General features: G+C 35.4%; 1 protein-coding gene across 3 annotated transcripts in view; it reads left to right on the top strand.

Annotated features, from left to right (window-relative positions):
- Positions 1-14,190, top strand: part of SLC4A4 (solute carrier family 4 member 4) — a 410,477-nt gene that overhangs the window by 308,289 nt on the left and 87,998 nt on the right. For all 3 annotated transcript variants that reach the window (XM_004383322.1, XM_004383323.2, XM_004383321.1), the window contains exons 13-14: positions 7,370-7,503; positions 13,222-13,493. In XM_004383322.1, the coding sequence (XP_004383379.1) occupies positions 7,370-7,503; positions 13,222-13,493 (406 nt within the window). The remainder of the gene's footprint in view (positions 1-7,369; positions 7,504-13,221; positions 13,494-14,190) is intronic.

Below are 14,190 nucleotides of genomic sequence, written 5' to 3'. Positions count from 1 at the left end.
ACAGACACTTCTGATACAGAGCTTATCATGTGCAATTTATAATTTCAGTATTAAAGCAAATTAGTAAATGTTTTGCTATTTTGAGGACTGTACAGTTATTTCAGTTTACTTGAGTGTTGTAATTTAGCATCAAAATGCATTTCTTTCTTGAATTGAAAATGTAAGGTGACATGTTAATATGTGCCAGAAACATATTCCAGTTTCAGAAAGTTATAGAGATGGTTCATTAGAATGATATGATTAGGTGGTTTTGTAGACAAAAATAAATAAGCCTGTTTCTTGACAAAGTAAGGGGTTTTGCGTTGCTTAATTAATGACCTCTAAGGAACATTGGCCTTTCCTTCTCCCAGAAAGGGACTTTAATGTTTCATTTTCTGTACAAGTTCTGAATTAAACTTGTTTAATTTAAAGTCAGTAATTTTGTGACCAAAGTTCATTTACCAGAATCTTCTTCTTTTATTTTCTATTTGAAAGACCTTTGTTCTCTAGTTAGTCTACTTTTGCCAACTGTTTTAATTTGACAATCAGAAAATCAGGGTTAGTGATCCCAAATGATGCCAAATTCTAAAATTGTTATGTGTTAGCTTGCAATTATTTTGAAAATAGCTTTATTATTTTTTAATGAGTTATAATTGTAGAAAAGTAAAACATAGAGAAAAAGTATATAGAAGATAATTTTGCCCTTATATCCTTCACGCAGAAATAACCATTATTAATATTTTCATGAACGTATTTCCATATATCTTGCAATGCATGTGTACACCGATAGCTCTATATCTGGGATTTTACATAAATGAGATCATCCTATATATACACACTGTTTCTTAACCTAACTTTTCCTCAGCGGCATTTCACGAATGTCTTTCCACTTCAATGTGCATGACTACATCTGTGTATACACATGATGCATGCCCTATAATTTACATAATCAGTGCTTTATTAGTGGGGTTATTTTTAGTTTTTCCCAACTTGTTTCTTTTATAAATGATGCTGTGGTGATTAACTGTATTTTCAGTCTTTGTGATTATTTCCTTACGGTAAATTCCCTGCAGAATGATTGCAGGATATGCTCCTTTAAAAAAAAAAAAAATTGTTATCAAATTACACTCCACCAAGGTTTTACCAACTTATACTCTTATTAGTAACGTGCAAGAGTGCTCACTCACCCACACTCTGGAAAAAAACAGGATTTTTCATTCCATCTTTTTGTTTTTGTCATTCTTTGGGTTGAAAATAATGGTTCATTATTATTTAATTAATCTTTTTATTTCCAGTGAGAGTGAATATCTTTCCATATTTTGATTGACTACTTATAGACTTCTTTATAAATTGCCTAATATTTTACTTTTGGGGCATTTCTTTTTTTCTCATTAACTTGTATATTCTGTGTATGCTAAGGATATCTTTGCTTGTCAGAAATAGTGCAAATACTTTTTGTCTAGCTCTATCATATGTCTTTTAACCTTATTTACTGTATGATTTTTTTTGATGTACAGATTTTCATTTTCATGTAGTAAATATCGTCAATCCTTTCCTTTAAAATTTTATATTTTCATGATATACTTAGAGAGGCCTTTCCTACATATATACATATATATATATTTTTGATCCAACCATCATTGATTTTTGTGCAAGACTATAGTGGCATTTGTCAGTGGGTACTTTAGATAATTTAGATATATAGTTACAGCTCTTCAAAGAAACAAACAAAAAAATATGTGTAGCCTCCCTGTTTTGCCCATCTATTCAATTAGACTTGTAGTTGAAGCTCTTCTAGTAAAATTTTTGGCTCATATGCTTCCTCAGGCAGGGAGGTAATTTGTCTTTTCAGTCGTCCCTCTTTTTCAGTTCCTGCTGGGCAGTGGAAACAGAAATCCTGTTTATGACGACAAAGCGCTTTAGGCAGAGTAGATGCAATGAGGATTTGGCAACTGTGATCTGTCAGTACAGAAATCGCTGATTTATAGGCTGCAGCTGCACAGGTGAAATAAAAAATGAGGGTTGTGTATCTAGTTTTCTTCGACAGTGTAGATAAATGCTTTGTGTAACCATTAACAGTGCTAGCAGGTAGTTTTTATTTTGAAGGAGGAAGTGAGGTTGTTTGAATTGTTTAGATCAGTGTATCTCAAATTTGGGCCACATAAAGATCACCTGGGGAACTTGAAAAGTACTGATTCCCCAAGACTCATCCTCAGAGGTCTTGATTTAATTGTTCAGGGTGCAGATAAAGAATCAGTATTTTAAAAAAACAAACAAAAAACCTCCCCAGGTAATTCTTGTGCAATCCAAGTCTCAGAAGCACTGGTTTTGATACTTGCATCATTTCCCTGTTTATTTTTGGTCATTGGCTTGGCTTGTTCTGATGATCTGACATCAAAACTCATCCAGGTAATTCAGATCTGATTTTGTATTTCTAATGGCCACGTTCAAAAGGAGTTCAGCTAAATCATTGTTCTTGGACAAATTTCACATGGGAAGACTCATCTAGGGAAATTTATTTTAATTATTTAACATTCTGCACAGTTCGTATAAATCACCACCAACGCTGGCTAAAATTTCTCTTAAAATGGTTAAAAATACTTTAGGTTAAATTAGAAAAGAATAAGCTTGAAGTATAACAGTAATGTAAGTGAACGCTTTCTTGGTTAATATCACCAAAATATTTTAATTTTCAAGTTTTACTGTATTGAAAATTGTCAAAGAAGAGGAAATCTTTTCTTTCCCTGAGCAAATGTGCCACTTTTCTCTGTAGCCTTTACTTCTTTCCCTTCTATTATTGCCAAGCAGCCTCCCTAAACAGGGTTATAATTATTAATTCATATAATAAATTCATTAATAAAAGAACATAAAACAACAAAAGTTGTTCTTTAGTGTTATTTGAAGATACTAAATTGTAATAATGTCAAAATTGGCAGCATAAATTAAAGACATTTTATCATCTTGAACATGCTTGCTTTGCCTTAGCTGTGACAATCTTGGTGACTCTGGCAGTCTTCATCACAGTAGCTCAAAGACATAAAATTCTGGTGTTACAAATCATGGTTGATTTTTTTTTTTAAGTCTTGCCCCTATGGATTAATGTCTTTTATGCTTGATTTTACTATTCTGGGACTTGTTCTGATTTTTTTTGTCTGATTTGAAGAAGGGGGACTCATATAGGCAGAAAGATATTCACAAATTGTTTTGGATTTTGACCTTATTGCTGTAAAGTAAAACAAACTATGTTTTTTTTTTTGTTGTTGTTGTTGTTATATTGATTCTCTGTGTTTAATAACACAAGGAATGGAAAGAAGCAACTTTAAAGCTTCTGTTGATTTAGAATTTTCCCTGGGAAATGCTGAGGATCTAAAGAGGCTTTTTTGGTTTTTTCCTTTTCCCTTGAGGACTAATCTTCATCTTTTCTTTTTCTGTTACTCGTTTTGAGTTTCTCCCTCCAAGTCCTTTCTCTCTTGAAGAAAAAAGCAATAATAGAGGCAGGCTGAAAAGAAGGGGCTGAGAAGCAGTGAAGGAAAGGGAACTAACATTTTATTGCATCTCTACTTTGTGTTAGATTTTGTTTTTAGGTCTTTTTATATTATTATCATCTTATTTAGCCCAAATAATTATCCTGTGAAGTAGATGTTGATTTTACAGAAGAGGGAATTAAAATGTAGAGAGATTACCCAGCTGGCAACTGGTGGAGCTGAGATTTACACTCTGATGTCTCTGACTCCAGACCATGTGGTTTGTGCTGAGCCAACTGGAAAAGACCTTGGAGATACCTAGTCCAAGCTCCTCATTTTATATAGAAAAAATACAATGTGTATGTGGTTACTGTTTATTGAAAACTGTGTATCAGAGACTATTCTAATTACTTCACACACGTGATCTGATCTAATGATACTAACTGAATGACAGTATGATGGAGAAACTGAGGCATAACGAGGTTAAGTAACTTGCTTGAAGTCATAGATCCAGTAAATGGCACAGTGTACATTGCCAACTCTGGACTGTCTGACCTCAGAGTCCAATGCTGCACTATATGGTCTCATTTTTTTCCTCATACATGAAGAAACTAAAATTAACAGAGGCATTCCTAAGATCATCAACTCTCTGGTGGCAGAATGGAGTCTAGACTCAGAATTTTCTTACTGCCAGTTCTTTGCTCTTTCTGTTCCATAGTGGGTGTCACCTGATCAGAAGTGGGATAAAATGAAAGACCAACCAAAATTGAGCTGAAGGACTTTGTTGCACCTGATTCTGCCACACCTCAGAGCTCAGCTGTCCACATTCTCATGAATTTCTTCAGAGTTCTTCTGAGAAATCAGATGTAGAACTGTCTTTATGAATTATGGTTACTAAAAATACACACATACATGTACTGTTTTCCTTTTCTATATTGAACTTCACTGAATATAATAAATCAGAATAAGGAGTTTCTGGTAGTTCACCTTATAAATTGCTTTAAACTATCATTACAGTTAAATTAAAATTATTCATTGCATGAGAATATTTTTAAATTTTTGTATTGACTTAAAAGAGTAACATGTCAAAATGTGGTGAAAAGAGATCTTTTCTCAGAAATGCTGGAAGCATCTCCATGTTTAAGAAAGTTTCCAGTACCATGTGTATAATAAATCACCTGTCTCTGTTTCAGAATTGTCAGCAACAGCATGGAAACTGTAGCACTTACTAGATGATCAAGTACTGAAATAAAAATAATCTGCCTTTTAACAGTCACATGGCTTCCATAAATCAGAGACGTTTTCTGGAAGAAATTACTTGTTATCTTTACTGAATGAGCGACAACACCTGTTGACTCTGATAGTTAGAGGCTAGTGTGTGATTTGGGCATTTCTTCTTCAGTTCCTTTAGCATTTACTGAGTGCCTGCAGTGCACATGGAGGGATACTGTAAAGCCTGATGGGGAGACAGAGAAACATGGATGACACCAAAAGACTCTATTTTTTGTTCTCCTGGAAATTAATAGCTATGTCAAATAGAGTGGAGAATTCTTAATCTTACTATTTCTCCTTTATTCTTACATGTTCTTCCTTATGCCCAGGCTGTACTGTATTTTGATTCTGCAATAGTGATAAGAAATAGGTGCTCCTCTATGCTTGATAAGAATGAGCAATGCAACTTTGCCTATTGTATGTATCCAGAGTGTGGCTTTTCCTGTCACTCGGAGCGTTCAAGTCCCTACTCTTTCATGTTATATATTCAGTAAAGTAAGTCATGAATAAGAAAGATATATTACTTTTAAAAAGCCCAGTGTCAATGCACAGAGGGTGAAAAACTATCCAAAAAATTCCAGCCTAATGCACATCTTTTGTCCTTGCCAAGGGTGAGGTAGTGGATGGGCGGGTACATGCTCCAAAGACTTGCTGTGCCACAGTAGGTGTCTCTCTGTACAAATCATTTAACCTTCCTGAATCTCAATATCATCATGTGTAAAAGATGGAGACAAATAATATTTGTTGGACACAAGGAAATCTCTCTCTTTTCTGCATAAATGCCTCCTGGTTCTGCCAACCTTGCTTGTTTCTGTGAGGAAGAATGAGCTGGACACTCTGTTTATGTATGAAGTGGCTATAAAGTAATGAGGTGGCATTCTTCAGCCATATATTGGAACTCACATCCATATAAGTGGTGTTCCTTTGCAAGACCCTTCTGCCAAACTTCAAACCTAGACTAGTATGGTTTTTGAGAGCGGGTAGAACTTAGTGTGTTTAAGTTATCTAAGTTGATTTAAAAAATAAATTTCTTCATCATCATTTTGTGTACATTATATTTTCTCTACAAATTTCAAGTGAGTGATTAGTTTTTGGAAAACTTTTGGGGCAGTAGAAAGATGGCTTAGTGAGGCTGACATGACAGGTGGGGAAGTTAACTAGGGGGGCAGAAAATAATTGAGGAACATCTGAGAGTCCCCAGAAATCCACTCTGTTCCAGTCAGGGGTGATTTAGATTAAGAGGTGACTTGTTTTATGTAAACATAAATCATACTTCTATGAATATGTAATTTGTAGTTTAATTGAAAAAGGAAATCTTCACAGTACCATTTTGTTTTGATATACATGTAGAGTTACCGATACGACATAATTTCCCTCTACTGTATCAATTAACCTAGCACTACATACAGTCTTGTGTTTTTTAACAACAAAAAGTGGCTTTATCTACTCGTTTGAAACTGTTTTATTTTACAAGTGTTATTGTTCAGATTAATAGTCTTATATTTGAATAAAGAGTCTGTTATCTTTTTGTATTTTATAAATAATTTCTTTATAGAATACTACTTAAATTTACAAATAGGCTTTCCTACAAATAAATACGTTTTTCCAACTGAATTCTGAAACAATGAAAAATATAGAAAACAGGCTAGTTTGCCATCACCTGAGGTGTTGGTCTTGAATGAGGTGATTAAGAGCAGAACAGTAGGATAATTTTATTAAGTCAGCAATGCTTGATGATCCATGTTTCTTTTTTCCTGTTATGCTAAAGGAAAATAATGGGTTGTATTCTTGAGATAAAACTACAAGGCTTAGCTGTGTCCTTACACATTTATTTCTTCTAGAGATTAAGTTAATAGAAGCTCTTATATGAGTTTGCGTCAATATATAATGAAAACAATTTTTTTTTAATTGATATCTTAGGAATTGCAGAATGGAAGACAAATCACTTTTGTGTTCTCTTTTTTCCCCTCTCCACTTGAAAATCTCTCCTCTAGAAAAAATAGCTTTTGTGCATAAAAATGTATTTGTAAGTGCCTCCTATGAGCAAAAGGAGCCCTGGTGGTGCAGTGGTTAAGCACTCGACTGCTAACCGAAAAGTTGGTGGTTCGAACCCACCAGCTGCTCTATGGGAGAAAGATGTGGCAGTCTGCTTCCATGAAGATTACAGCCTTGGAAACCCTATGGCGCAGTTCTCCTCTGCCTATAGCATCACTATAAGTTGAAATAGACTCAACAGTTGACTATGAGCAATGTGAAATCAGGCTAAAACAAACACTGAGGGTAATCACAAAGAGAAAAACATCATCAAAGGTACCAAATCACTTCGACGCAGTTGGTGGGATTGTAGAACGTAATCGTGTGTATAGAAGCCTGAATATTTTTAGTATGGGTCAGGACCACCTGTTGTCTCGCACAGTCAGCCACCAATCATTATAGTTCTTTGGAGCAATTCAACCCTTGGAGTTACTAGGGAGGAATGATCAAACTTTATGTCAGGTGAAATAAAGGGCAGTGACGTTAACCTTGGTAAGAACCTTTGTTCTTCATATTTATTTAGTATGTTTGCTAAGGCCCTCTTTGGCTTCATTCCCCTACTGACAAATGGGAAGAAAAAAGATGTGTTTTACTTAACACCTATATTTTCTTTCTGTTAGGGCGTGTTGGAGAGTTTCCTGGGCACAGCTGTCTCTGGAGCCGTCTTTTGCATGTTTGCTGGTCAACCACTCACTATTTTGAGCAGCACAGGACCGGTTCTAGTTTTCGAGAGGCTTCTATTTAATTTTAGCAAGTATGTATATATATACAATTATAATTTAGAATTGTTTAATTGTAGAACATTCATAGTCTAGATAGTACACAGAGTAGTAATTAGGTAGATCCAAGAGTACTGGAACTTTTAAGATTTGGAAGTTGAAAGGGCCTTAGAGTTTAGGTCATCCAACACGCATTTTACATTTGACTCAACTGAAGCTGAATATGCAGTATTATATTCCTGCTCCCTTCCCAGTCATTCTCTGCTCTTCTTGTCACATTTGTGTCCTAGGGAGCTGATCCCTATAGACTGTAACACCCAGGCTCTCTTGCCTGCTGGCTTCCTGTTGGGTTTGGCTAAATGGGAAGCTTCAGCAGGGGATCAGAGTATAGGAAAAGAGAGAGGTCCAGGTATATCCCCCGCTCCACTCCCTTCCTCTCCTCAGTGTTTCTGCTTTAGCACTGCAGTCTGGCAGAGGCTTATCCCTTAGGACAATTGCCCCTGCCAACTGGCCCCTCTACCACTGTTCTACCCCTCACTAGGTTCTGGTAACCCTGTTCCTTCTATGACCTTTTTAAGCCTGGAGGAATGTATTATTTCCTGCTCTTGCTAGTCCCTGAGTGCCTAGCCATTCTTTGCTACCCACACCTCTGCAAATAGCCCACTCATTAAGTTTTCCTCAGAATCTTGTTTAAATGTACCTGCTGTTTCCTGCCATGATTCTGAATGATATACTAAAGAAATTGAATGACTTCTTCAAGGTCACACAGTTCAGTAATGAAAGAGACTGGATGCTCCTTGTAGACTATTGCTTCTAACCCCAATTCCATTGTTCTTAACTAAAGATACCTTTCAGATTCAGCTGAATAATAACTAACATTTATTGCACTTGTCCATGTGCCAAATGCAGTCCTAAGTGCTTTATGTGTATTAACTTATTTAATTCTTGTAGCAGTCCTGTGAGGTAGAGACCATATTTGTTTCATAGACGAAAAAACAGGCACAGAGAGGATAAGTAGACAGCTGAAGGCTGGCCTGGAATTTGAATCCTTGCTTTCTGACTCTAGAGCCCAAGCTTTTTACAAAATCACTAGAGACTACTAATGGTTATGACAGTTGTGATATCAATATCTTCTTTTTAAAGTTGATGGATTGTTTTAGGAAGGGGAAAATTGAGTTAAGTTAATTATCCAAGAGGCCACATCAGTACACAAATAGATTCAAAATCAAATTGGGTACTCTGGCCTCTTTGTCTTTGATATCTCTAAGAGAACATTGCCTTTGCAGAAAGATTTTATTTCTTAGCTAGATTGCAGAATTTTATTTAGCTTGCTAACACTCATTGTTGAAATTTCAATATTCTTACATTGTTACACATATTTAGAATTTTATTTTTATACATGACATTATGGGAATAGTACCTCATGGACTTACAGGCTCATTTATAGCCTTTCAAACTGTGTGTGTCATCAAAAATGATCAAAAGATACAGGAGGAATGAGGATTTAAAACCAGTGTTTTGAAAACTGAGTTGAGAACATTAGCGAGAGTCTTCTGAGAATTTAAAGGTCCAAATTTTAAATAATGTTGTGAGTTTTCTGTAGGTCATTGCTACAGATCCTCCCTCCATCATAATTCTGAGAGGAACATTGGAAAGAATTCTGTTCATGTCAGTTTACAGAAAGAGTCAAACAGTTTTTATATGTTTAAGAAAACATTGTGTGAGAGAAGAAAGTCTTTGTGGAAAAATTAAACACGCATGTAGTATAAACAGGAACAAACATGCACAACCTTTGTGGAAAGATTTATTGGATGCAATGTGATCAGAGCCTTAATCTACAGAAAATGTTTGCCTGCCAGCTTGCTTTAGATAATTGTGGGATAGAGATGATTTCCTTCCACTAAGCAAATTTCTTTCTCACTTTTTCTTCTGTTTCATCATAATTGGTAAGTAAATATAGTTCCCAATGATTTATTTGTAAACAGTTTTAAAGCAATAAGAAATATTTGATAAACTGTGCTTTAAATCCATCGCTGAGTAATACATGGCTCTTCTCGGGCAAACGCTATTTTATTTACAATGCTGAATCATTTGCTGATATATTATAACAGCAGTGCTAATATTTTGCCTAGATACAGAGCATGTGTATTATTTCCTAGTGTGTTTCATCAATTACTGGTCCCATTAGATGCCTTCATAAAAAAAATTGTGATCCCAGTAAGTCTGAGAAGGACTGTGTATTACATCCCACTCTAGGAATCAGTTTTGTACCTTAGTATGCTAAGGGACCTGAGAAGTAAAGAAACTGTTTTACTTTATCTTGCCCACATTTCCCCAAATATATTTCACCATTTTTGAGAAATAGGTAAATCCTTCTTTTGTAGCTTGAGTGCACTCTAGCAGTAACTCCACATAATCTAGAGATTTATCTCTGACACAGGATACAGATTTTAGTTTTTACACTGTAAACTGTAGAATTATAAGGGAATAAGAATGATATGCTGTCACTTCTTAAACTTACTAATAGAATGATAAAAATAACTCACAAAAATCCAAAACGCACTTGTAATTTCCTTTCCCAAATTCTGCAGTCTTGTTGATTTATTTTCACACATTGTATCCCAGTAACAGAAAATTAAATTCCTTTTTTCTTTAAGTGAAGAATTGAAAGGAGTTTTAACAAAGAGTTTTAAAACTTCACGATAAAGTAGGATTTTAACCTGCGTTATTGTCATTTGATCATTCAATAATTTCTATATTCCTTGAACAATTTGCTTTCAGCCTTAAAATAATTATTTTTTTTTCCTATTGTGTTATTTGATTTATTCCTTCTGTTCAGAGAGTTTATATTTATTTGTCAGTAGCTAAACATTCATTTCTGTAGGATGTTTCACATGTGAATACTTTGTTTGTATCCTTGATTTTATCCTACTCATAAACCATAATTCAAAATGCCTGGGAAGACAGAGTGGTAACATTGGGATATATATCCATTTTCTCCTTTTAATTAACTATAGTTTCTTTGGTCTCTGTTATCATTTCCTGCTACTTTTTATAACTAAATTGCTGTTTAAACTTGGCATCAAGGGGATTAATAGTCTTACGGGATGTAATAATGCCATTTTATTTTAGTCTTTACTGATGATCAACTTGTTTATAAAAGTTTCTCATCTCTTATTCCTTTCTTCTTGCTGCTCTAAACATATCACTTCCATAATGGAGTGCCATTGATTTTAGTGACTTTATTTGGATCATTCTTGTCAAGCTACTCTGGGAGTATGAAAGTTTATTAGAGCAGCTAGTTTGGGTATATTTTTTATGTCCTAAGTTTAAGTTTACATGTGCGTTATTTTTTTTTTTTTTCCTTTGTAACCCAAACTGATGGTAGTGCTAACCGTTAACTAGTTAATGGATTTATTTCTCATCTAGTCCTATAAACATCAATTCTATAAACAACCGCTAGCATTCTTAGAACACATCAAGATTACCCTAACTTTCATCTTGTTAGGGAAGCAAAGCTAGGTAGTTGTTTAAAACTTCTCTTTTAAGGAAAGAGCCTGTTGGCTCAGAAGTAATGTTTCTTAGCTCTGACTGTGACACTGACTTATTGTATCATATGTAAATTACCTCAAATTCCTAGAACTCAGCTTTTTCTATAGTCTACTTACCTCACAAAGACATGCTTAGGATTAAACTGTGGGGTTCCATACGTAGGAGGGACTGGAAGGGAATGCAAGACTGTCTTCAGAAAGATTCCAGGAAATCCACAGAAGGTAACTTTTTACCCTAGTGTTAATATTCTGCTTTGGTGATGTATTTCAGTTTGTGTCATTTGGTAAGAATAGGAAACAAAGGACAATGCCTTTAGTACCCACCATATCATGAGTTAAATACAACTTGGAGGGAAGAACTATGATGCAATTTCTAAAAGGACCAGGCCACAAATCAAGAGATTTGGTTTCTGATCGGGCTCTGCCATTAAAAACTTGACGGATAAATCACTTAACTTCCCTTGGATTTGGTGCCCTCATCTTTAAAAGAAGGCACATTTGAGTAATTGGTATCTAAGGAACTTTGAATTCTAACCTTCTATAATTTTCAGCTATCACAGGATCAGTTCTCTCCTGGTTACATATGATAACTGAGTTTGGTAACTGTCTCAGTCACGTCCCAGGCTGCAGGCAGGTATTGATTAATACAGCGTGTCTTTATTGGGCACTTTCTATGTGCCAGGTGCATTTTTCTGTAGCAGTAAGGAAGCAGTAAAATATGAGATAGAAGTTCAGAGGATGTCTATTCTTCTGGTCTTTACTAAGTAAAGAATTTGAATTTTATTTTAAGAGCAGTGGGAAGTCAATGAAAAATTTTAAGGAGAGGTATCTGATTTACATATAAAAAGAGCATTTTTTGCCCTGGTGTGGAAAATGTCTTTGAGCAGGACAAGCATGGAAGTAAGGACATCAGTAAGGAGGCTCTTACAATTAGCAAAGACTTAATGGTGGCCAGACTACATTGGTAGAGCTGAAGGAGATGAGATGATGCTTTAGGGAAAGAATTCAAATACATCCCTATCAGCTACCAGAAACTCATTGTCTAAGAGCAAATCCATAGACCTTTGAGCATGCATCATCCTTGATTGAATTCTTTTTTCTCATGTAAAAAATGTGAATGCTGTTATCTGCTTTTTCATCACAACTGAGTTTAAAACAAATGTAAAGCACTCTCCACATAGTTTTAAAAGAATCAGTATGAAATGGTAAAGTATCATCACTTGATTCATCTTTTCCCAGTTGTGAATCTTGAACTACTTCACTTCTAAGAAATGGAAAGGGCATCGAAAATCAATGGCTTCTTTCCATGGAGGTGGCCGACACTAAGTCCATTGGGTGACAGGCACAGAGAGAAAAAGGTTGTCCTGAGATACTGCACACACAAATTCAGCAGAAGGAGATCATATCTGTGGGCAAGCTTCATGAGAAGTGCTAGTGTTACATGGCAGGCATGACCTTTCTCAATTGGACTACAGCCTGCATTTCTAATCTCATCTCTTCATGTTGGTGGTAACTCACAGTGAGCATTACATGTCATCTCAAACCGCAAGCATTTTTATATACGTTTTCCTCTTCCTGGCCTGATCTTTCCTGGTTGGCCTGGAAAGCTGCTACTTATCCTTGAACACTTTGAGTTCTTTTTTTTTTGTAAACTTCATCTATGCCCCCACTCAGAATTAATTACTCCCTCCTCTGTGACACTTTGTGTGAACCTTGAGATATCACCTAGTATTGTATAATGTGATTTTTTCTTTACCAACAGTAGACTGTGACAGCTTGGGGGCAGAGAACATATTTCTTTTAGCGTCTTCAGTAACAAGTAAAACTCACAAATGTTTATAGAGCACATGTTGGGTGCCAGTGTCATGCTTTCAAATTGTTTACTCTGTAAACTCCATGAAGGCAGGGACCATATTTTTGAATGAGCAAATTAATTAATTACTTACATAGAAACGGTATAACTACTTTTGATGTGCTTTTCTCGAACTTCTGGAATTATTTCTTTTTGGTAGCATAATAATACCAGTAGATCAAATCCTTAAAATTAATACTTTTTGGATAAAAATATAAAGAACGAGCTTTATATATCTAGTAACTAAACATAATATTTTTAGCAATAATTCTATAGACATTTGGTAGTTTTATATTATTCTTTATGTGCCGTGGATGAAGAGTCTAAATACCTTTGTTTATTCTTTCCAGGGACCATAATTTTGACTATTTAGAGTTTCGCCTTTGGATTGGCCTGTGGTCAGCCTTCCTGTGTCTCATTTTGGTAGCCACTGATGCCAGCTTTTTGGTTCAGTACTTCACTCGCTTCACTGAAGAGGGCTTCTCTTCTCTGATTAGCTTCATCTTCATCTACGACGCTTTCAAGAAGATGATCAAGCTAGCAGATTACTACCCCATCAACTCCAACTTCAAAGTGGGCTACAATACTCACTTTTCCTGTGCCTGTGTGCCACCCGACCCAGGTGAGGACACCACATTTAGTGTTTGTACTCTCCCCATTTGGAGGAGGGTGTAGGCTCCATGCTTACAAATTATCAATGTGGTGTTGGGATACTCGGGAAAAGGATTTATTTTGCTTTCTTTGAGAAACCATTCTACTAAATTTGAAGTATCTTAGCCATGTGACTCAATCAGGGAGTGAAACTAGGAGCTCTGGAATATGAACAGCTCAATACTTTGAAATGAACTCAAACTGCAGTTTTTACCGAGAAATTAATGTATATGTTATTCTTAATTTTATGTTATAGGTGAGGAAACCCAGGCACACATATTAACAGATGTAAAGACCAGAAAAACAGATGTCCGTCCTCTGAACTTCTATTCCATAATATTTTTCTTCTTCCTTATTGCTGTAGGAGGCTCTTTCTTTAAGCAAACTCTAAACACATAATTGTAAGCTTGTAGAAGAAACCCAGAAGATGCTAATTCACTTTATATAATTTGAAGCATGAAATTAAGAAAGAAATTCACACTGGAGTCACCTAGTGGTAAAGGAGAGCTTACAGTTAATTTCTACTAGACAATGTAATTAGGAAAGGGAAAGGAAAGGAAGGAAAGGGGACAGAGAAACAAAAACAAAGAAGGAATGTTATGTTCTAGGAGCAGATTTATATTCCAGAGTCAGGAAAGGGCATAAAAATAAAAGTAACTTCTGGATAA

Source organism: Trichechus manatus, unplaced genomic scaffold (genome assembly GCF_000243295.1).
Source record: "Trichechus manatus latirostris isolate Lorelei unplaced genomic scaffold, TriManLat1.0 scaffold00108, whole genome shotgun sequence".
In the NCBI taxonomy this organism is placed as follows: Eukaryota; Metazoa; Chordata; class Mammalia; order Sirenia; family Trichechidae; genus Trichechus; species Trichechus manatus.
Note: the sequence above shows the minus strand (reverse complement) of the source record. Positions and strands in the feature narration are given on the sequence as shown.